The sequence below is a fragment of the Nesoenas mayeri genome (genome assembly GCF_963082525.1).
Source record: "Nesoenas mayeri genome assembly, chromosome: 1".
NCBI classification, from domain to species: Eukaryota; Metazoa; Chordata; class Aves; order Columbiformes; family Columbidae; genus Nesoenas; species Nesoenas mayeri.
This window is the reverse complement of record NC_137541.1, coordinates 183,885,884-183,907,800: the sequence shown is the minus strand read 5'-3', so window position 1 is coordinate 183,907,800 and position 21,917 is coordinate 183,885,884. Positions and strand designations below refer to the sequence as shown.

Genomic DNA, 21,917 nt, shown 5'->3' with positions numbered 1-21,917 from the left:
GATGAGAACTAAAACCAGAAGGTGTGATAAAACACAATCTCCTGTTTGACTTGTGGGAGGGTGAGGAAAATGTTTCCTTGGAGAAACTGTGGGAGGGTTGCTTCTCATCCTGCAAGGTCTAAGTAGGTAACACAGCTTCCCTTTCTCTTATCATAATCACACTTCCCCAGGCTGCAACATCAGCCAGTCTTCCACTCACCCACAGCCCTGACAGTCCCTTGCCTTCGCAAAGCATAAGCCTCTCTCTGTTGTGCTGGAAGTTTGGCTTTTTGCCTTGTGTACGCTGTCTAGTTTGTAACAGACTACCACTGTCTAAGCCTGTGATGTATTCTGAGGTCTGCAAAGAGATCACTTGTAGGCACACAGCTACATGCAGTGACATTCAAGTAAGGGCATGGTGGGGAGGGCAGGTAGTGTGCTTGCCTAAAAGGCATGGATGGTTTAGTGTTAAAAGTTGGAATGAAGAGAAAGAAAACAAGACAGTCATGAGACTTCATTGCCTTTTCATAAGTCATTAGCAGCACAGCAGAAGACACCACCTATTGATCACACTTCTCACAGTCTCACTCGAACCACCCCAGGACACTCAGAGTTCTCATTCTCCTTGGCAATGCAGTCCCTGGTGACAGTCCCAGACTGGGACAGCATCCTGTAAGCCCTGACCTCCAGAGGATGGTGCACACTTCTGGTAGTGAACCGGTCCTTCTATTTCCAGTCAGGACAGAAAGGATCATCCACATTCTCATCAAGTTAAGAAGGGCATAGCAGGTACTCATGATGTGAGGGCTGCTGAGAATGCTGGTGTCCAGCATGTCCCAGTGAAAGCACCTTGCAGCAGGTTAACCTTGCAGCAAAATTTGTTTCTTCATCCATTCTGATGCAGTACATGGCTAAACTAGGCACACACATCCCTGCTGGGACAGACTCTCATAACTCAGAGTCAAAAGGGATCAAAGACACCCATTCCTTCAGCTGCTTAGGCCTGATCCATTCCCAAAGCACAAATGTTTTGCACAGTGAATGGCAGGGACCATACAGAAAGAACAGTATGTTGCTGTGTTAAAAAAAAAGAAAAAAAATACACCCCAAAAACCCTATCAAAGGTGATTGTAATCTTAAACACAATGGACCAGCATTAGTATGAAATCTTTCCTGTTTCACTTTGAGAACAGAATTCTTCTAATAGGATTTTGATGCTTATTTTCCTAGAATATGTGTGTATATACACATTATTTCTATTATATATATACATATCTAATAGGAAATGACTCCCTTAAATTCCTTCTAGCATCATCCTACAGCAAGCCTGGAGCCTTTATATCCACTGCACAAGTCTCCACTGCTTGACCTAACAATGATAGCTATAGGTGTTTGCTAACATCTGTGGAATTGCGATGCACAGCTGGGCAGTGAAACAACAGGCAGCAAAACAAAACCTCTGCTGGTAGGACTTTCACAGGTACTTGCTGTCAGAAGAAAGATGAGATGTGGGAAAGCTGGATTATGTTCCAGGTCCTAGGTAAAGATCGGTGCTATCAGATGTAGACTTACATTCATTTCTTACAGCCATAACCCCTTCTGACCCTTTTTCTCCTGCTGGTCCCAATCAAAGGTTCTTGACTTCACTCAGTAGTCCCTGTTTACTCCATCCCAGACTTCTGCCCTTTAGTCTCTCAAAAATGTTCTGGTATACTTGTCTCACTGATCTTCATCTTTCTCAGGCAGTTTCTGTCTCCTGCTACTACTGTCCACTATCCCCACCACTCCCAGTCTTACTAACAAGACATTCAGACTCCCATCACTCTTGCATTATCAGTCTGCTTGTAAAAATAACAAACAGAAAAGGTATTGGCTCTCCATCTTGTTCTTCCAATAGTTCGCACCTACTATTCTGTTTGTTCCTGGTCTCATTTTCTTATTTTACACTCCTCACCTATTATATTTGTCCTGGTTTTGTTAAAAACAAGTTTCTCTTTCAGTGAATTTTGCCTGTCAGCTACAGCCTTCGTATTAACTGCATTTTCCTGGAGAACCAGACACATGTTTTGGTAAAACCGAGCAATGGAATGCAAACTTATTGATAAGCATGGATGGACATCTCGCGAGAGGGGCGACGAGAAACAACTGACCAACTGTGTATAACATTCCATTCACGTGAATACTTTATATAAAATGGGAGATCACGAGGATCTCGTCCCTTTTCCTTCTGCTTATGGCCGACATTAGGAGAGGACCTTGCTAGTCGTCCCTGCGAACTGAGGCCTAGTGAGAGACTGAATCCAGCTCCGGTTGGCTGCAGAGTCCAATCCAGGATTTCAGGTGCCGGCTCTGCAGTTGCTGAGACTTTCAAGATTGGTTTTGTATATTTTGTATTATTTTCTCTATTCTTATTAGTAGCATTAGTAAAACATCTTTAATTTTTCCAACTCTCTTCTCTCTGTCCTTCTTTTTTCCTCCCAATCGCCTCTCCTGAGTGGAAGGGGGGAGAGGGAGGGGCAAAAAGGGGGAAGTGGGGGGGAGAGGGGGTTAACAATACATCTGCCAGGGTTTTATTGTCACCCTGCAATCTTAACCCTCGACAATATTTCAGGATCCTTCAAGTCTTGGTTGCCCTTCAGACCTGGGCTCCCTGTCAGAGCTGTTTCTTCTCTCCTTTCCTTTCTCTCTCACACCTTAATCTCCCTAAGCTTTCTTTTCAGTCTCAGTTTCTTCTCCAAAAATTCTTTCTATTGGCCCTCCATTGGTTCCAATTGCCAAGGTCATCTTGTTAAGATCTACTGAACTTGACTGTACCAGCTACTATCTATACCACAGCAGCAGCAAGGATCAGCTAACTCCTCTCCATTTCTTCATCTCAGCCCTCTCAACCCTTTCTTACAGCATGTGATTCAGACAGATCTGGCTCCATGCCACCTAGCCACAAAAGACACATGGGCACTGAAGACATGTTAACCTATTTTGATGCTTGGACACAGCAGGACACCAAGTATTCAGGAGTTCCTCTGTAATTACAAGTACAATCCCTCCTCGGCCCTTGGAGCACCGTAGAATCACAGGATGGTTGAGGCTGAAAGGGACCTCTGGAGGTCCAACCTCCTTGCTCAAGTGGGGTCACCTAAAGCCAGCTGTCCAGAACCACATCCAGACAGCTTTTCAATATCTCCAAAAAGGGATTCTCCACAAACTCGCTGGGCAACCTGGGCTGGTGTTCAGTAATCCTCACAGTAAAAAAGTGTCCCCTGATGTTTACAGGGAACCTCCTGTGTTTCAGCTTGTGCCTGTTGTCTCTGGTTCTGATGCTGAGCACACCGAAAAGGGTCTTACTCCATTCTCTTTGCACTCGGCCTGCAGATATCTATACGCACTGATAAGCTCCCCCCGAGTCTTCTTTTTTCCAGGCTAAACAGTCCCAGCTCTCAGCCTCTCCTCACTGGGCTGAGGAGCTAAAACTGGGGCCATGTTGTCTGGGTGATGAAAGGTAGAAGTTATGTAGCTGACAAACGAAAATGCTGTAAGTCCACTGATCACCTGAGCCTCTTTCGTTCTTCATCTTCTTTTCTCTGTATGTCCTTCCTTCCATAAAACTTTTATCTTCTTTATTAGTTATGTGAAGAGCATGTGTGGTGTGGTAAGCTGAGGACAAAGGATGGAAAGGAGGGTGCCTGATTATGGGGGAAGCAACTGACCAGACAAACCCATGGCAAGCTCCTCCTCGAGCTTCAGTTGCATGGACTTTTTGTAGCTTGTAATAGGGAACACAGACTGTTTTTACTCAAACAAGCTGGTGGACTGAGGTGCAGATTTTTGGAAAAGCTGTGCAAATCCTCAAAGAAGGGTTAGGACCAGGGAAGGTCCAGATGATAAAAGAACACAAGTCTGATCTAAAATGAAACAAACTGTTACCTTTGGCAACAGTGTTTTACAGATTCTCTACACAGAGGTTACTAATTACAATTCTACAAACTGAAAAGAAATTGGTAGATTTTTCAAGCAAGTCAGTCAGAAGCCCTTTGCTGACTGTCACTTTCCTTGGTGAATTTTGTCTCTCTTCCCTGGAAGTGTCAGAGATTCTTGGAGAAATCTGCCAGAGTTTTTCTTTACTTTTCAAATAACACCTCATTTTTGGTGGGGTTTGCAAAACCTCAGGAGGATTCTCTTATGCCTACAGATACCTGGTGTGTAAAATTGTTTCCTGAACTGTTAAAACTAAACAATGTTACAGGGAATTGAGAACAGATTTTACAGTAAGAGATGATGTTAGCCATCATCTTATGTTAAGCATCATCATTATGTTACTGGCAACATTACAAGCTCTTTCTATTTATATTTTTTATAATTATTTTAATGCTGAGATTTCACAGTGGCCAAGAAGAAGAATTCCATTAAAAAAAAGTATCAAGACACAATTCTAGCTTCATAAATGTTAATATACTGAAAATTACTCTGGTCATTTATGTTTCAGTGACTGGAAACTAAATGAGTTTTCTTTAGTGCAGGAAGTTAAAGCTCATTTAAACTTTGAGAGAGAGAAGGAGGTGTAACTATATAAACTAGCAACAGATAACTTCTGATTTTATGGAAAGTCTTATTTACTTACCACTGGCTTGGCTATATTAGAAAGAAGTGCTTCAAGTGCTTTTGTTTCTTCATCCTTTTCTTAAAAAACAAAATCCAAACAAATAAAAAGTACCTATGAATATTGTTCAGTGACTTTACAGTGAAGTAGCTCTTCAAATTCAACAACTGTGCATAAAGTACATATAAAATAGAACACCTTGACAACTTGCATGCATCTAGAGCAACATAAAACCAAAAAAGCTCCCAAACAAGTTGTTAATATAAAACTATGTCTAAATCTGTTCTATGTTTCAATAGCATACAGAAAGCCCAGTTATCTTTTATTAATGCATAACTTTAAACAAACTACTGCTCTGAAGAACTTAAGCTGAGATATTTTCTGTAGATTTCGGGTGCAGACGCAGTCAAGTTACAGTACTTTAAATATGTTATTACACATCATGTGGAGGATTGCTGGGAACACTGTTGGCCTCCCTCAATTGCAAGGGCAAACGTTGGCTTAGCCTTTGGTTACATCTCAGGGAAAGACTCTAAGGTGCTTTGGTTCAGTTGAAGAAAGGTATAGCTGAGCTTTATCGAGGAATCATTAAGTTTATGGAAAGAGTTTTATGTGCTTTTTCTCACACAATATTAAAATTTTATTATCTCAGCAGTGTAAGTGAACAAGCTACTCAGTTTTGAAGGTGTGGTCAGGCACTTTAAATTCATTTAACTTGCCTTAAACTATAAAGAAAAAAGAAAGAAAAACAAAGCCTGATAAAATTATTTAAAAAACCCCATGTCAAATCTATTTAGAACTTCATATTTCTACATTTAATGACTAATTTAATGCATTTCTGACTTCTGTTTGTTATCACAAATCTAAATTACTGTACATATTTATCTAAAATGTCCCCTGAAATAAATAATTTTGAAAAGTGGACTCTTCAATTTTTCATATACATTACTTCTAAGGAACAATTAATATAATTTTCATAACACATGTAAACAGCAATACATTTTATCACCTGTGCCTTGGTAAAGTTAGCTCACAGATAAATGCCATGTAACAAAAAGTAATGTGAAGCCAAGACAAATGTCACTCTGGAACTACAGTGACAAGTATTCATTCAAGTCTGAAGCAACAGTTCCTAACTTCGGAATTCTAGTTGTATCTCAAAGGTGTTCCTTGGCACCAAGCTTTCACAGGATATCATCTACACAGGTTTTTAAACAGCTTTTTTAGGTTGAGATTTCCTTGTCTTAGTCTGACTTGCTTCCTTCACATTCCTCTGGTCTACAGCAGCCTAATACACACGGGTGAAAAATCAACACCTCAAAGCAAATTTCAATGAGTTAAGAAAATCATGGTTTATTTCCCTCAGCATCAGTAGTTACAACTCCCTGTTCTGAGAAAATAGTACTTGGCTGACCACAAGTCTCTGACGTCGAGTTCTGAAGCTGAAGTGCTATAACAGTGGCCTGAAAGTTGCACAGTGACATCATCAGACTTGATGACTGTATGACCAAGACTGAGTGAATTCAGTCTATTTATGGTGAAATGAAGTTATTAATAATACAGACACTCCCTATGGCAGTGTCTTACAGAACAAGAACTCAAATGGACCAGAGTGAGGACCAGTCTTTTGCTACAAGGGCCTCCAACAATGACTTGGTAGGGACAGGCATTATGTGAATTTCATATAACAAAAGTATCTCTTTTACAAAATATTCCTCTTCAACCAGCTGAATGTAGGTTTCCTGTATCAGATACCTGTTTCTTTCCATGTTTTCTGCAATATCAAGCAGGCCATCAATATTCAGTGATTCCTCAAAATGTAAGCACCAAGTAACTCTGGATAAAGCACAGATTTTCTTTAAACAGTGTTATTAAGTATGACTAATAAGATCTGCTCAAATCTACATGGAGACTTGCAGTCAGTAGTTTCGTTCTCTTAGGTCTATTGTCCCAATATGAGGAGTAAATCGATTGCTGTTAACTCCATTCTATGTAAGTCATGACAGTTACGGGCTACCACTCAAGTTCAAAGTGTGTTGCTCCATCTACAAATACTCAGCCAGACACTAGACCTGCATTAACACATATATGTTATTTTTGTTAACCCTTACCTTCTACTTCTGTGTCTGTCTGAGAATTGCTTTTTCCTTTACCCAAAGACTTGGTTTTGGTAGAACCTGTGCTTATTCCAGCTGCATCCTGTCCTTTTGTAAGTCCATTATGTTCACTTGTAGGAGAAGGACATTTCTGAGGAGACGATGGAGGACTGTTTAACTTATCCTTCTGAGTTCCGTGTCGATCTTTCAGTTTTTTTTGTAACCTTTCATATGTTTTACTAGATCTTTCGTCTCTAAAGTTGGATCTTCCATGAGCAGGCAGAGTATCTAAATGAAAGAAGGGGAAAAAAAAAACCCACTAAGAACAGAATGCAATTAAAATACTACTAAAAAAGCTATGTGCTTCAAGTGCACACTTGGGTGTAAAATTAGGTCTCTGCTCCTATTGGAAAACTGAAGTTTCCAGCAGATAAACTAATATACACCAATAGGACATTAAAAACATGTTAGAGAAGGAAGTGTAATCTTTCTTTCCCACACCTTTTTTTCCCACTTAAAAATTATCCTTAAAATGTTTCTATAATCTTCCTTGAGCCGTAAGGCACAGAATAAAGTCAACACAGAAAAAATGTGTTACTTCATTACACAGGAGGAGGTTTGCTCTAATGCTGAATAGAAAATACACAAGTTTAAAGTTTTGGAATGCAACTAGAGCTCTATTACTTTAAAAGTGCTTTAGCAGAAATCAACAGGGAAGTCCCCCGCCCCAGAAGCACTGGACAACTGAAAGACACTAAAAGACTGAAGACAGCATGGCTGGGTCTTGTAAGTACACTACACCTGTGCACAGGAACCCCAAGCGTTGCCGCAGTATCAGCAAAGTCCCATCTCCAAAGCCAGAACGTGGCTTTGGCAAAGATTCAGTACCAGACTGATGAACTCTTCTGTCCAATTCTAACATTTTTATCCATTTGCCTTTATGCTTAGAACCAGCTTACTAACTCAAGACTTAAAAACTGTGTACCACGTGACACCAATTCTTTCCTCAGTGTAACCCTATCCATAATAAATGATGAAAGCTTTCAAAAAATATATATCCTTCAAAGCCAGCAATGGAATATACCCATTTTAAGGTAAGTTGGATCCCTCAGTCTGAAGAATGAAATTCATTATGTGTCGTTCCTTATGTGTGAGGAAGTTTAGAAAACAAGACCAAATAAAAACTTCCTTGCAAGAAGGAAATATAAAATAAAAAAAACTCAAGAACTTTCCAGTTTCTTTTTTTTAGGTTAGCTTAATTCCCTCAAAATTTGACAGAGAACTACTAGATTAGCTGTGACTATTTAGAAATTTGATTTCTACTATCATTAGATATTTAGGTGCTCTTGTTAGAGAATCAGCATGCTTTAAGAGCTTCTATGTTTTTTTTCCTTCCTTTAAATCCAGATTCCTCATATAGGAGCCTAACCATGGGCTCTGACTTCTGAAAGCCATAGCCAAAGTCAGTGGTCCAAAATTAAACATGAAATCTGTAGCAAAAACATAACAAACTAAAGCATCCCTAGCCCTCTAATTCCCTAAATCCAAGGGCATCTAAAATATATATTTAAAACAAAGCAAAACCAAAGAATCCCACTTTATCAATTTTTATTTTTTTATTAGCAGTTTAGCAAATGATTACTGAATTCATATTTAAGGAGATATAACCTAGCAGCAGAAATCTAAAAAATATTATTCAATTAAGTATTCAATGAAGAAGTATCCTTTATCTTTCATGCATTTAATTATCACACTCCAATCTCTTAATTTAGCAAACTAAAAGCAAACAACTGCCATCTACAGGAAGTCAAGATATTAATAAAACTATAAATAAGCAGCCGAAGAGCATCTAATAATGTACTTTATCAAAGTAGTGCAAGGAAGAAATAAAGTTCAACTTAAGAATACACTAAGAATTCCAGAAAGATCAAGACATTGGTATATTCTTATCTGACGGCTTTGTTCATCATGACTAAGGACAGTGACTATACGGAGGACATTTTTAGATTATTTTAGTAGTGTCACAGAACACTGAGAATCTATGCATCTACAGCAACGTGACAAACTTGTGTTCAGTCTCCCCCTCCACAGCTTCTAGCTTCTTCCTCTAAAAACAGCAACGTGGCACAGCTCTCTCAATGTCTTGCAAAGTCGGCACCTGCTTTATAGCAGTTTATCTAAGAAAAGCAAGTCTATCACAAAGGTAAATATTAATGTAAGAACCCAGCCCCTGAGTTAACAGATACATACACTTTGCTACTGAACAGAATTTAAGGCAGATGTTGATAGAACGACCCAAGACAGCTTTAAGCACAGTATTAAGTTTAGGCTGGTGGTATCTGATGACTCAAGTTAGCCTTCAACAGGGACACTGCACTAAATGCATACACTTTCGTGAAAAATAGCAATTTTTTTTCATAATCAATACTCAGAATTCATGTTTCATGCATCAAAGACATGTATCTCAGAACAGTGCTCAGGTATGGATTTAAATGCTGAATCTCATGGGAAGACATCAGCCAAATCACTACAAATCCTCCCTGCATTGCTTTCCTGAGCAAATCATAGAATAGTTTGGGTTGGAAGGGACCTTCAAAGGTCATGTAGTCAAACCCCCTGCAATGAGCAGGGACATCTTCAACTAAATCAAGTTGCTCAGAGCATTTATACTGTCCTAAAATTACATTTGGCCCTTCAATGGCAACTGCAAGGCTGATGTGGCCTCCAGTGAAACTGAGTTTATACCCCTGTTCTATAAGCTACTTACCCAGATCCCCATATACTTGTGAGGTGTGATACTGTGGAATGTACTGCGTTGCCATGTCACCAGCTCCTGTCACGGGCGAGTATATATGACGAGGTGGAGGGGGGATCATGGCTGGAAGAGGAAGGAAGCCAGGCAGTGGGGGGTGCGGAGGCCTGTGTATCACTGCATGACCACCAGGATGAAATTCTGGAGCCTGGGGAACCACCACAACCCTTCGAACACCGTTATCCTCAATGACCTGTATGGTGAGAGAGACCCGCACCAAAAGAAAAATGACAGTCTGAAAGGTATGTTTCTAAAGATAGTTACACAAAACTAGGAACACTAAAACCCTTAAATGTAAGAAAAGAAAAATAGCATAACAAAAAAAAATAGCACAAATAAAAGGCTACCTATGCTAAGTGTATTATCTGCAGCAATACCATCAATTTTGCAATGTGATTGCGAAAAAACACCATTAAAAAAAAAACCCTAACTGTAACATCTTATAAACAACCAGGCATATTTATGGCATGAGCCTAGCTTCTCCCCAGGGTCTTGTTTCCACCCTCATTCACATTGCTTGTATGCTACACTGCTCCTAGGATTTGTTCTACAGCATAACAAGTAGATTGCTCCCTAGAAGTGATTTGGTGGGTGCATGGACCTCACTCTGCATAAATGGTGAGAGAAAAGGCACAACAGTGTCTGGTCTTCACTCTGTGACAAATTCAGTCCAGTAAAATTTTCTAAACACTGAAATGTAGCTTTAATTATTTAAGTCCTTTTTGCTTACATAAAAAATATCGTGATTTTATGAGAGGATTCAGATTATGCAGGAAGCAGCTTCCATAAAAAACAGGCTATTTACTTTACAATTTATTTGTTCTCTTGGGTCTTCTAGTGGCCTAAGTAACTCAGATACCAAATTCATAGCAGTATGGACCTTAAGTTTAATAGTGTAAAACGAAAAGTCTGACAAGTCTATAACTGTGCCTCTAAATCCAACATCAACTCAACGGTAGGCCTCTACCAGGCAACTACAGATAAAAACCCTCTAAAAAGCAAGAAGTGCACCATGTCAAGTATATCGCCTTAAGTTAAAAAAATAAATAGGTTTGTTATCCATTATCTTCATTGTGCTAGCAAAACACATAGTTCTGGCATAGGCCTGCTTGGTTGAGTAAGCCAACCAAACATCACTGGAAAAGTCACTACAGACAGTGAATACAAACAGCTTGGAAAGGATGTGTAGAGATGTGCTTTCCTTCAGAGTTTTAGAACTAGAGTTCCAAAAGGAAAAGGAGGGAGAAGTAAGTAAATTTATTGTTTTTTATTTATGTGAAATAGGAAAAATAAAAATGCTTTATACTGTAGTTATCCCCAGCTTCCAACAGAGGACAGTATACTATATTGCTGCCAAACACGGACTGAAGCAAGTAGAGGTATAATAGAACTAAATGAAAATGGACAGACAAAAGATGGTTATGCTGATGTTGTTCTTCCAGGCTGATCGCTTTAGACATTTAGCTGGTTTCCAGTTTCTCTCAAAACATATCTGCAGTTGCTGACATTTAAAAATACACTATGCCTGAAGAAACCATGTAAGTTACTTTGCTGGGACTGCATTAAGTCTGGGATAACTCTTAGCTCTACAGTGTTAAGACTTTCCTGTTTGCAAGACTAGCACCAAATTCTGTGGCTTGTAACAGGAACTTCCATCATAAACCACAACATCTGGTATGTTTTGTCAGCAGTAAATAATTCAGAAGTCTTATAAACTACAGGTTTTCCTAGACTTTGATACTTCGACTCAGCTGAAAACACCAGACATGAGCTCATTTCACCTGTACTCTGAGCTGGTTTATAGATGTGAGGCACCTTTGGTTCACGAGTCAGAGCTGTCTTAGCACAACACCTGCCAGCGCTAACAAGCTCCAAGGGAAGGCAAACCCGTGTGTCCCAGCACGGCCCAGTCCTACAGCCTGTCTGTGGCAAGCTGTCCTCAAAGGAAGGATCAAGTAACTTCAAAAGATTATTCCAACTGTCACAGGTTACACGACACTTTAAAAATTAAGTACTTCACCAATTCAAACTTACTCAATAAATATGGTGACACTCAGAATTTCACTTATCTCAAAAATTCTTTCAGCTCTTTAAAAATGAATTCTAAATAGGAATCAAGACTTTTTACTATGACCTAAAGATAAATAGACTTGCATGATTATTTCAAATTCATTTTTTTTCTGCCTGTTTGGGCAGAAAACTATGAAGGATGCTTGAATCAACTTATCAGTCAACTTTGAACAGATGAAAGGCAAAACCACTGCCTAACCTAACAGCCTTTTCTTTTGCTAAAGGACAATTTTTTAATGCGGTTTAGATAATCTGTGTAACATCTGCTGGATACTGTGGGGTTTTTGTTTGTATTTGATGTGCTGTGGCCTCTTTATTGTGTACACCATGGGGTGCACACTGAGTCAGATGTAGGCTGGTCACAACGACAGAACATCATGAGAAATAAATAATGGAGAGTGATACTCATCTGCTCTAACTTCCAAGTCTGATCTACTACGCCCTAGGCTCATTCTGTAGTTAAGGGGAAGAAAGAGACACCATCTAGAAGGCCACACATCTCATTATAATAGAAGTGTCAAAAATAGCCAAGAGGAATCACCCTTTTAATCTACTTTAAAGGATATCCATGTTATCTAGCTCACATTTAATTTTCAGGCATCTAAATTAGGAATCACACAGCACAGAAAATCAGAGCCCTATTTTAAGATAAGTTGTGGAAACACGTATTATACAATAATTTATCCCAAATAGACAGCTGACATTTTTTTCCATGTTGTTTGCTACACTTTTTCTAACTGAACTGTTTTACACCTTATCTGCAGGGAACTTCCCAGACATGAACTATGTATGTATATGAAATTATATTGTGGTCAAAAGAAAATATCCACTAACCTACAATTCAGTACAGGTTCTACCTAATTAACTACTTGGGTCACGGTTGTACTTTATGTTCAGAAGGCATCAAGTACATTAAGATCCTGAACTCAACAAGGAACTGTGCTTGTTATTGTCACGTAACTAGTTAACATATAACTAAACAAGCACACATATAGCATGAGAAGTCTACTATCACAGAGATACTATGGGGCATCTCCCCTTATTTACTTGCTTGACCACAGCAACTCTGAAACTTGACACATCAATTTACTGAGTTAGCTACTTTGGTTCTACTCGCATAATTTGCATGAAAAGAAAAAAAAATAAGAATCAAGTGAAGGGACGTACCTGTGGGGCATATCCAGGAGGCACATAAATAGTAGGCACTGAACCATTTGGGGACATCATTGGAACCTGAGCAGGACCTAAACAGGTTACAGAAATATTCAGTATCAGTTAATAAGCTGAGAAAGCTCAAAGACCATACTGAACTGCAAAGTCTCTGTGAAAAATACACACGATAACATGGATGAACAAAGGCAATGAACCGTACAGATAAAATTATAGCAAAGGGCACTCTTAGAAATCTAAGAAACAGTCAACAAAACTTCAGAAACTAAATTTAAAAAAAATCACCAGCAGATCTTTCTCTGCCAGTAAACTCACAAATAGCTTATGTCAAAAGTCCAAAGAAGTGTCCCAAGATGAAAATAAAATACATGAGACTTTAAAACAGAAACGACCTCCCCCGTATTTGAAATAAATTGCTGAAATGAGACAGCATTCAGTTAAGAGATGCGAAGTAAATTACTTAGAAAATTGCTGCTCTGTTACTATAGACTTATCACCTGAAGTGGTCTCAGAACCAGAGGAGAGAGAGGTGGCAAACAGGACACTAACTTAAGGTCACAGGGGAAAACCAACGCGTTACAAACCAGTAAGTATGCTTCTGCTAATGGGAAAGGTTGTGATACCATGATGACCCTTGTACCATGCAAATGGAAACAACGGAGTTCGCAAATGCTTAGATAAATATGACACAAAGGGGATGTGTTAAGGTGGCATTTGTAGATTAAGTCCTGCCTGGAAAACCTGATACCTTCAAAGAGCACAGGGATGCTGTTACATGCTTGGATTTTCAAAAAGCTTTCCACAACCTTTCTCAAAGACACTAAAAGAGATAACGCTGCCTTTGGTTAAAAAGGAAACAGGGTTTCTCAAGAATAGCTTGAGAACAGGGAACAAAGAAGAGAAGTGATTAGCTTTCAAAGTGCCTGGAGTGACCAAAGGAATCCCCGAGGCATGCAGAGATGTATCTATTCAATGCATTAACAAAATCTCTGGACAAGGAAATGAACAGCAAGGTGACAAATCCTTGGTATGCACTCAGAGAGCTGCAAAGGAGCTCACAGTACTCAATGACCAGATGATGAAAACGCACAAAAAATAGTGCTGATAAGTACAGAGTAATGCACCTGGACAAAAACAACAGAAGTATTTGTTTACAATGATAAGCCATAAGTCAGCTGCAAAACAAGCAACTATGGAGTTACTACATATATTTCTAAGGAAATGCCAGCCAAGCACTGTTCAGTGGCATTTGCTGAAAGAAAGAGAACATTAAAAAACAGTACTAACAGTGAACAAGCAGAAAACATTATTACACTATGCTATAAATCCACACTGTACCTCAATATCTATGTGCAATGCTTGTCTCCATCTTTCAAAAAGAACACACAGAACTAGAAAAGGACTAAAAAAAAGAAGTTTACAGTGGCTTTCCACCTGTTTATCAGGAAAGACTAAAAAGACCAGGATTCTTCCACCTGAAGATAGTTAAAACATAAAAAGACTTGCAGCAGAGAAATAGTAAAAGATCTATAAAAAAGCATCCACAAACTGCCTAAAAATGGTAAGATAGATCGTTCATGGTTTCTCACGTGCAAAAGCCAGAGATACTAAATTAAATCACCAGGTAAAATTTTTAAAACAGATAAAAAGAATTTGCAACTATGCATATGCAACTAAATATGCAACTAAATTGTGTAACTCCTTGCTTTAAGAACATTGTGGAAATGAAAGGTCAGGTTCAGAAGAGGTTAACCAAATTAAGAGAAGTAATGCATTAAGAGCTGTAAAAAAAATACAAGTACTTCTTTTGGTGCAGGAGGTTAGAAACAAGAAAGTTATCTGGTGTGCCTGCCCTGTCCTTGCACACTCCCCTTTAATATTTGATACTGGCCTCTAGGCGAGCAAACACATTGGCAGAGGCTTCAAGCGGGACCGCCTACAGGTGTCCTTACATTCTTGTGTTTAAAATACACAAGGCAACAATCACTAAAGTTTAATAATTAAAGAAAAACTGAAACACAATATAATCTGACCATGTTCTGTGGCAAGTGCATAAGGTTGGGATTCAGACACTTCAAGCTGCATTCTCCAAACTGCTTGTTCAGTGTAGTGAAGGTACCAAGAGCACAAACCCAACTCTTACTGAAGTTTCAGTAAGATTTCTGAAAGGGCATCCATAGCTCCACATTAATGTTTTTTTAAAACTCATTTAAGATCTGCAAATGGAAAGTGCTAAGTAAATGCAAAGTATGATACATAAGACTCGCGTACCTCACTCTTCTAAGCATGACCTTGACAGAAATATAAAGGTAACTATGTCCGAATGCCAAGAGGGGAGAAAAGGAACAAAAAGCATTCTTCAAAAAAGTAGCATGTAATCCACCTTTATTATACATAAGAAGATACAGAAGTTACTGTGTAACAGCAAAGAATATAAAGACTACAACAAACTACAAATTGAGACCTGAACCTTCTTTGTGTCTTTTTTGCTCAGCTGAAACTCAAAAATGTTTCAGAGAAAGTTTCTCCTGAGTATGAAGGGCTACAAAGAAATGAAAAGCAGTGAAAAGCAGTGAAAGAGATACTGAAAGTGTTCAGAACATTAGCTTACAATAAATTAAAAAAATTCAACAGTAACGGAAGTATATTTATTATAAATTGCCATTCAGCCAAATAATGGTTTAAGTTCTTACCTAAGAGTGTCAATTTTATACAGCTTATATCTTGTATTGCTTAGTTGGAGGTTTTCCATTTTAAGCTATGTAAGTTTGAGGTAAATTGAGAGTTAAGACCACAGTTACTGGAGCTTTTTATAGCAAACTCAGCTTTTTGGGGGATGAAGGAACTCTAACATGAACAGCCTGTTTCTTTGTGAACTGGTAGGTATTTCTGCATTTGGCCTTTTTTTTTGTTTTGCTTTAAAGGTCTAAAGAACATTGTTTAAGAATACTTTTAAAGTTCACCTATTTAGTGCTTTAATTTCTCTAAAACCAAAAAAGTAGTTTTCTCCAATCCAGTATAACGGTTGATCCACAAAACCATTTTCAGTATACCCATAATCTAGTGGTCACAAAAATAAAGACATAAAGGCAATGTATGAACCTGAAATAACATTGCAGTGTTACAGTAAAATTCATAGTTGGAAAACGTGCATTCCATCTTCAGCACTTTAAAGTTCCAGAATGAATGAACTCTAATTTACTTCTGATGAGATTTGCAAATGGCTGTGGAATGAATTTAGACTGCAAAAGAACATTCAAGAAAATGGAAAGCATAGAAAAAAAGTTGGCAGACTTTATATATTTTAATGAACATAGGAGCTTTACAGTTAAATTACTGATTTCTTGACAGAAAGCATATTACTACCTGCAAAATTAAAAACAAACAACTTTCCTGTCTCTAAAGATAAAATGCTAATACAATACAAAAGTAGATTTTTTTTTCTTTTTTAAGAACAGCTAATATGAAGATTTTGGCTCTACTTCAGTGAAATACACTGCAAGAGGAATATTCATGCTTTTAGGTATTGTGTAGACTGGTGCATGACACAGCCAGTGTGTTTTACCACAAGGTGAGACTGATTATAAAGTGCCAGCAAACAACAACCAGGAATCTGCGTCAAGCAAACACCTTATTTTCTATATTGCACATAAATGGAATTGACTTCATCCAAATCCCTACATTAGAAATGTTGATGACTTGACTGTTGCAAGAGGAGGTCTCGAATCTTCTGTATACTTTTAGGTATACAAGTTATTTTATGCAAGAAGTGGAAAAGAAGTATTGTGGGAGACAGTCTATGTTTATACTTTATTATTGAAAAATGACTCATCAAAGTAAAGGTTTATTTAACTCAGCTGCAGCAGATGTTTCACCACACCTTCAGTTTATTATTATCCTGAAACTCAGTGTTTCGCTACTATGAAAGGGAAAGCTTGCAAAGTCCCTATGTAAGCATTTTGTCCTAAGATTTAAAAAAATAAAAATCAAGGTGCCCACCAAAGACCACGTAAGACTCAAGAGTATGTGCCCTGAAACAGGAAGTATATTTAAAAAACTGCAATAATGGGAGGAATACCTCGCCCCGCCCCCCTCAGCAACAGCTGGTGAAATTCCCCAACATGTCTATTTGAGTAGGCTGTAAAAACCTCATTATGCTCATTACAGCTACAATAACCGTGTAGCAAAATTAACAGCGCTGCATGATCGCGAGGATCTTGACGAGCTGATCTAAACATAGCAACTCCTGAACATCTGAGGATACCGCCACCGCCTGCCTAACAGAGAGACCATTTCTTTTTATTCCCACCATTCTCTCCATGTTGAGTCTCCACAGAGGCGGCCGGTGAGGTCCGCACCGCGGCCCCGGCGGTGCCCGCTCCCCGTCCGCCCCGGCGGATGCTCTTCCGGGGCAGTGACCGCCCATACCCCGCTCTTACAAAACCCGGGCTGGCCGCGGCCTCTTGCCGCACCGCCTGCCGGCTACAGCCACGGCGTGGGGGCCGCCGCAGCCCCCCAGGCCCGGCCGGCCCCCGCCTCACCCAGAGAGGGGCTGAGCAGCGCTCGGCTTCCCCGCGTCTCTCACCCCGCGGGGGCTGCCCGCACCGCCGCACCTTGCTTGTCGTGTTTCACCGCGGCGGCCGAGCCGGGCGGCCGGGACACCTTACCGCTCATTTCGGGTTGGGCAGCGGGCGGGCCGGGCCCGGGCTGGCGGCTGCTCCCCGGCGCGCCGCGGCAGGCGGGGCGGCAGCGGCGGCGGGCGGGGCGGGTCGCTCAGGTGCGCGGCTGCCCGCTCCGCTCCGTTCCGCTCCGTTCCGCTCCGCCCCGCGGCCCGCTCCGCGCCGCTGCGCTCCGCCCTGCCCGCGCCGCAGCCGGGAGCCGGGAGCCGGGAGCCGGGCCGCCTGCCGCTCCGGCCTTCAAGGAGCGAGCGCGGCGGGTTTTCGGGGGGCATCGTCCCCGCCAGGGGAGGGCTCCTGAGCCATGCCGCCGCTCTGCTTTGCACTGCAGTCTACCGACTGGCATCGGCTGCTGTGAGCCAAGTTCTTTGGCTGAAAGCTTTTACGGTAATTAGCATAATTAAGTTATAAAGAATTACTCCAGCCCCAGTCCTTCCACAGGATTTACCTTTAGCTGAACTGCTAATCAGTTTACACCTAAGAAAGGATGTGCACCAATACACACTTTCTGGCCTGGCGGTCAGAAAGCTGCAATGACTTTGATACTAATCTATGTGGCTACTGCGGCTCATGAGCACTGCTATACTTAGCATTAGTCTAATGTGAACGGCGATGAATCACTCTTATCCCCAGGAGGAAATAGCGTTCAGGATTTACTGCAGCACATTAGGTTAACTATGGCTCTATAACGGAACACCCACACTTTGACATCACGCAGGCGATGATATGCATCACTGACGCAAGCACTGGCAGGATCAAACATAAAGGCCACAGCAGTTGAAACAATAGAGAGCGCAAGCTGACGTAGCAGCACACCCCTCTAAGACTGACAGGCTGCAGTAAATCAATAGACCCAGATGCCACAAATAGTTGTACCACTTTGTCTTTTACATAACGGCTAAGACTTCAAAAGTTTTATTTTGGGCTCCCAGCAGCTACAACTAATTACAAAAACCAGTAACAACCACCAACAATTGGTTGATGTTTGTCTTGTAAGCTGTGTCTGGAAAATACTTCCAAATTAGTACTTTAGGTTCAGGCACTAAAAACTTTTCACAGCAGCTTTACATTTACTAGGTGCAACGTGATCAAAGCAAGTAACAACAGAAAAGAAGAGCAAACTCAGAACTTAACGTTAGGCCTGAGCTGGGGAAGAAGCACAAGAAAGACCTGTGAACGCTGCAAGGACACAGGCAGTGAGAAGACTTTAGTTTGCAATGCTGTCAATTTAACATATTCCTTATGCTTTAAATTCATCCTGACAAAACAATCCCTTCCCCCATCCATCTGTCTACTTTTGCCATCAAGGCTGTGGAACAGCAGCTTACAAAGCAGCAACTTCAATTTAAATATAGTAATTGGCTACAAAAATCTATCAGTAGACTACAGGCTGGCAACTGTCAGGAAAAACCTGAAGGTAAAATGTTCACATAGTTCCTCTGAAAAGCAGGGAAAAGAAGCATCGGTTTCATCCACAGAGACTTTGGAGTAATGAATAAAAGAGCAGAAAGCCGTGAAACCTAACTAGAGTGTTTCTAAAGATTACATCCTAATGAGATCCTGATCTTTCCTATGAAACCATACATACATACTTAAAAAAAAAAAAAGTGAAATCCCTTCTCATAGGCAAAGTGAAGAGATGACAACTTCCTATAGCACTTTATCATTAATATAGCTATCAGTTTTCTTTCATAACAGCCTCACATACTTTCAAAGGAAAAAGCTGACAATGGTTTCTATGTTCAAATGTTAAATGTACTTTCATTTCACCTGCTTCTAAACAATGACCATGGTGTATTTTTTTGTGACGAAAAAGACTGCAAGCCCATGCCATTGAATGGCACAACTTCATGAAGTTAAACTTGGGAGCTTGCAGAAGGATGATTTTAGTGTTTTGAGAGACTCCAACAGTAAACATTATTTCTGAAGCAATTGTGTGGCACAGTGATGAGTTCTATCCTACTTCATTTAAAAAAAAAAAAAAAGTATCAATGAATCAAAGATGTTAATGTGGAAATACAACACAGACATCGTACTGTGCACCCAAGATTGTTAAATTGCTCCATTTCATTTGCTGTTTCATGTTTAGACTTAGGGTAACTATCTAGTAACTAAGTGGAAGAGTTACGTTCAAAAAATTAATCATGTCCCATTTGATTCACAACATTCAGCATAAGCTACAATTTAATCATCTAACAGTTGTTACCGCTAGGAATTTGTGTTTTCCTAATCAGATTTTTTTTTTTGGCCATATAGCACTGCAGGCCAGGAAGTTAAAAAGTTAAGCAGTACTGCTGACAGCTACTTGTGGTTAAGAGGTGAATAGCACAAGTGAGTCTCAACAGCTGGCAGGTTCTGGTGTGTAGACAGTGGCTTCTACAAAAGGGCACGTTGATTCAGAGAAGAGAGACCTTGGAAGGAACACATGTTAACTTCAGCTTCCCCCTTCACCCACCCCCAAGTTGTACCAAAATGAAATTATGTAGTATAATTATTTTTAAAGGCCTTTTTCGGCATCATTCTATTGAACTTATTATACTAATGAGTCAGTTTTTCTGTGCATGCTTACCTGGCTACAATGATTTGAAACTAGATTGCAAAATTATCTGTCTCTTTCTGCCGTCTCAGAGCTGCCATTCAAAGAAGCACCCCCTCTCCCCCCCACCCCCCTAATGCAAATTTCTTAATTATTATACACATATGTGTCTGTATATATATTATGACTTGGATATGACTTATTGAATATTACTTATATGAATACGATGTATTGATTAAGAAAAAAAAAGCACGCATGTAAATGCTGAAACAATTTTACCACATCCTAGGGTAGGGTATTTTAAAACTATGGATGAAATTACACAGAAAACTCCGTGGATATAGTAAAACTCTGTTTGTGCAAACTGTGATTGAGTATTACAATACACACGGTGTCAGAAACTCTAGCAAGAAATTAATACCAGAAAAGGCTGCCAAGAGAAAATTCAGTGCCCAACTCAAATTTTTATTTATACCCAAGGCAGACCACCTCTAAAAATGTACTAATTTGAGTCCCTGGAATCTACTAATAACATATACATTCATTTGAAAACCTCAAAGTTGTTTAGGCTTCAAGCTTATAGTCTAAACAAACACAATCCAGATTCAGATGGTCCATTTAAAATAAACCAAAGCACAACAAAAATTATTATGATTGTAAGCACATGAAGTCCTCCTAATATCCAAAATAAATACCACATGCATCTTTCTTTAAAGGGATCAATTTGGGAGTGGTCATTCCTAACTGGAAGATAAAAACTAAGCAGGACACAAGGTGTCTCAGCTTTCCAGGAATCCCATAATCCAGGTTTCTTCATGATTTAGCAGAAAGAGGGAACACTAGGTAAATCTAGAATGACACTGGCTCCACAACTAGAATTCTAGGGTGCAAAACCAGGGCTAAATCTTGTTCATAGTAAAGGCAGAAGGTTCGTGATAACTGCTGAGTTAATAAATAAGACCCTCATATCCAACAGCCCTGTACCACTGAAATTTTACTCTCTTAGATGTAATTCTTGTACTAGGGAAGTGAAATTGCTGTTCTGGTCAGATGAAAAGGTCTTCTGTAACAACACAAAGAAATGGACAGAGAGTTCAGTCCTACAGGACTTTATCTCTTCACACTCTCTACATACAATTATTTGTAGGCCTACATTAGAGGCATTCACTTGAGTCCACCAAAGCTTGTACCAACCTTGCAGTTCCACAAACAAATGTTCAGATGTAGGTTTCTAAACTATGAAATAAACTTTGAAGTGACGCTTTATTAGACAGTTTTGTTGCAAATCGTGAGGGAAGAAAACAGTCCCTGGAGCTGACAATTCAAAAGGTGACATTTAATAATACAAAAACCTTCTGTCATGACACAAACGGTAGGAAACAAGCCCCAAGCAGATGACACAATCGTTGCACGACAAAAATGAGGCATAAGACCAAACTGAAAACATCAGATGTTACACAGCTTACACTCTGCAGCATCTAAAGCAAGCACCTGACTGCAGCAGGGCAATTCACTGGCTGCCTCCGGAGCACATCTCTGCTCCTGCACATTCATCAGGGAGCTGCCTCATGCCAAATTACACAAATCACTAAGCACAGTGTGTCCTCAAGTAGATATCTAGTTCAGGCCTGCTCTAGTCACTCCCCTGTCCAATTTCAGTAGAATACATCAAGTATTTGAGAGTAGATTCCTACTCTCAGGAAAAAGTGGTCTTCCCGTTGAGTTAGTAGGTGGGCTGAACTCTGTGCTAGGCTCAAGTGGATTAACCCCACAGCTTGCTCCTGTCCAGGAGTGTGCTATGAACACCAGACTACAGACTAACCTGGGTCACCGCTGCTGAAGATGGACCACTAAAAGCTGGAAAGCAACACACTAAGCTCCTGTCTATGCTAGAGATGCTTAACTTCTTTAATCCAAGAGCTTCTAAATGGACAAGACAGAGCCAGCCTTTAGAACAGGAACCAGAACCCAGGACTACACC

At 40.0% G+C, this 21,917-nt stretch overlaps 1 protein-coding gene across 6 annotated transcripts in view; it reads right to left on the bottom strand.

The window, feature by feature from the left end:
- The window catches only part of FNDC3A (fibronectin type III domain containing 3A), a 118,716-nt gene that overhangs the window by 38,797 nt on the left and 58,002 nt on the right, over positions 1-21,917 (bottom strand). For all 6 annotated transcript variants that reach the window (XM_080351683.1, XM_080351681.1, XM_080351684.1 and 3 more), the window contains 4 exons: positions 12,722-12,798; positions 9,440-9,677; positions 6,688-6,960; positions 4,598-4,656 (listed from right to left, as the gene is read on the bottom strand). In XM_080351683.1, the coding sequence (XP_080207809.1) occupies positions 4,598-4,656; positions 6,688-6,960; positions 9,440-9,677; positions 12,722-12,798 (647 nt within the window). The remainder of the gene's footprint in view (positions 1-4,597; positions 4,657-6,687; positions 6,961-9,439; positions 9,678-12,721; positions 12,799-21,917) is intronic.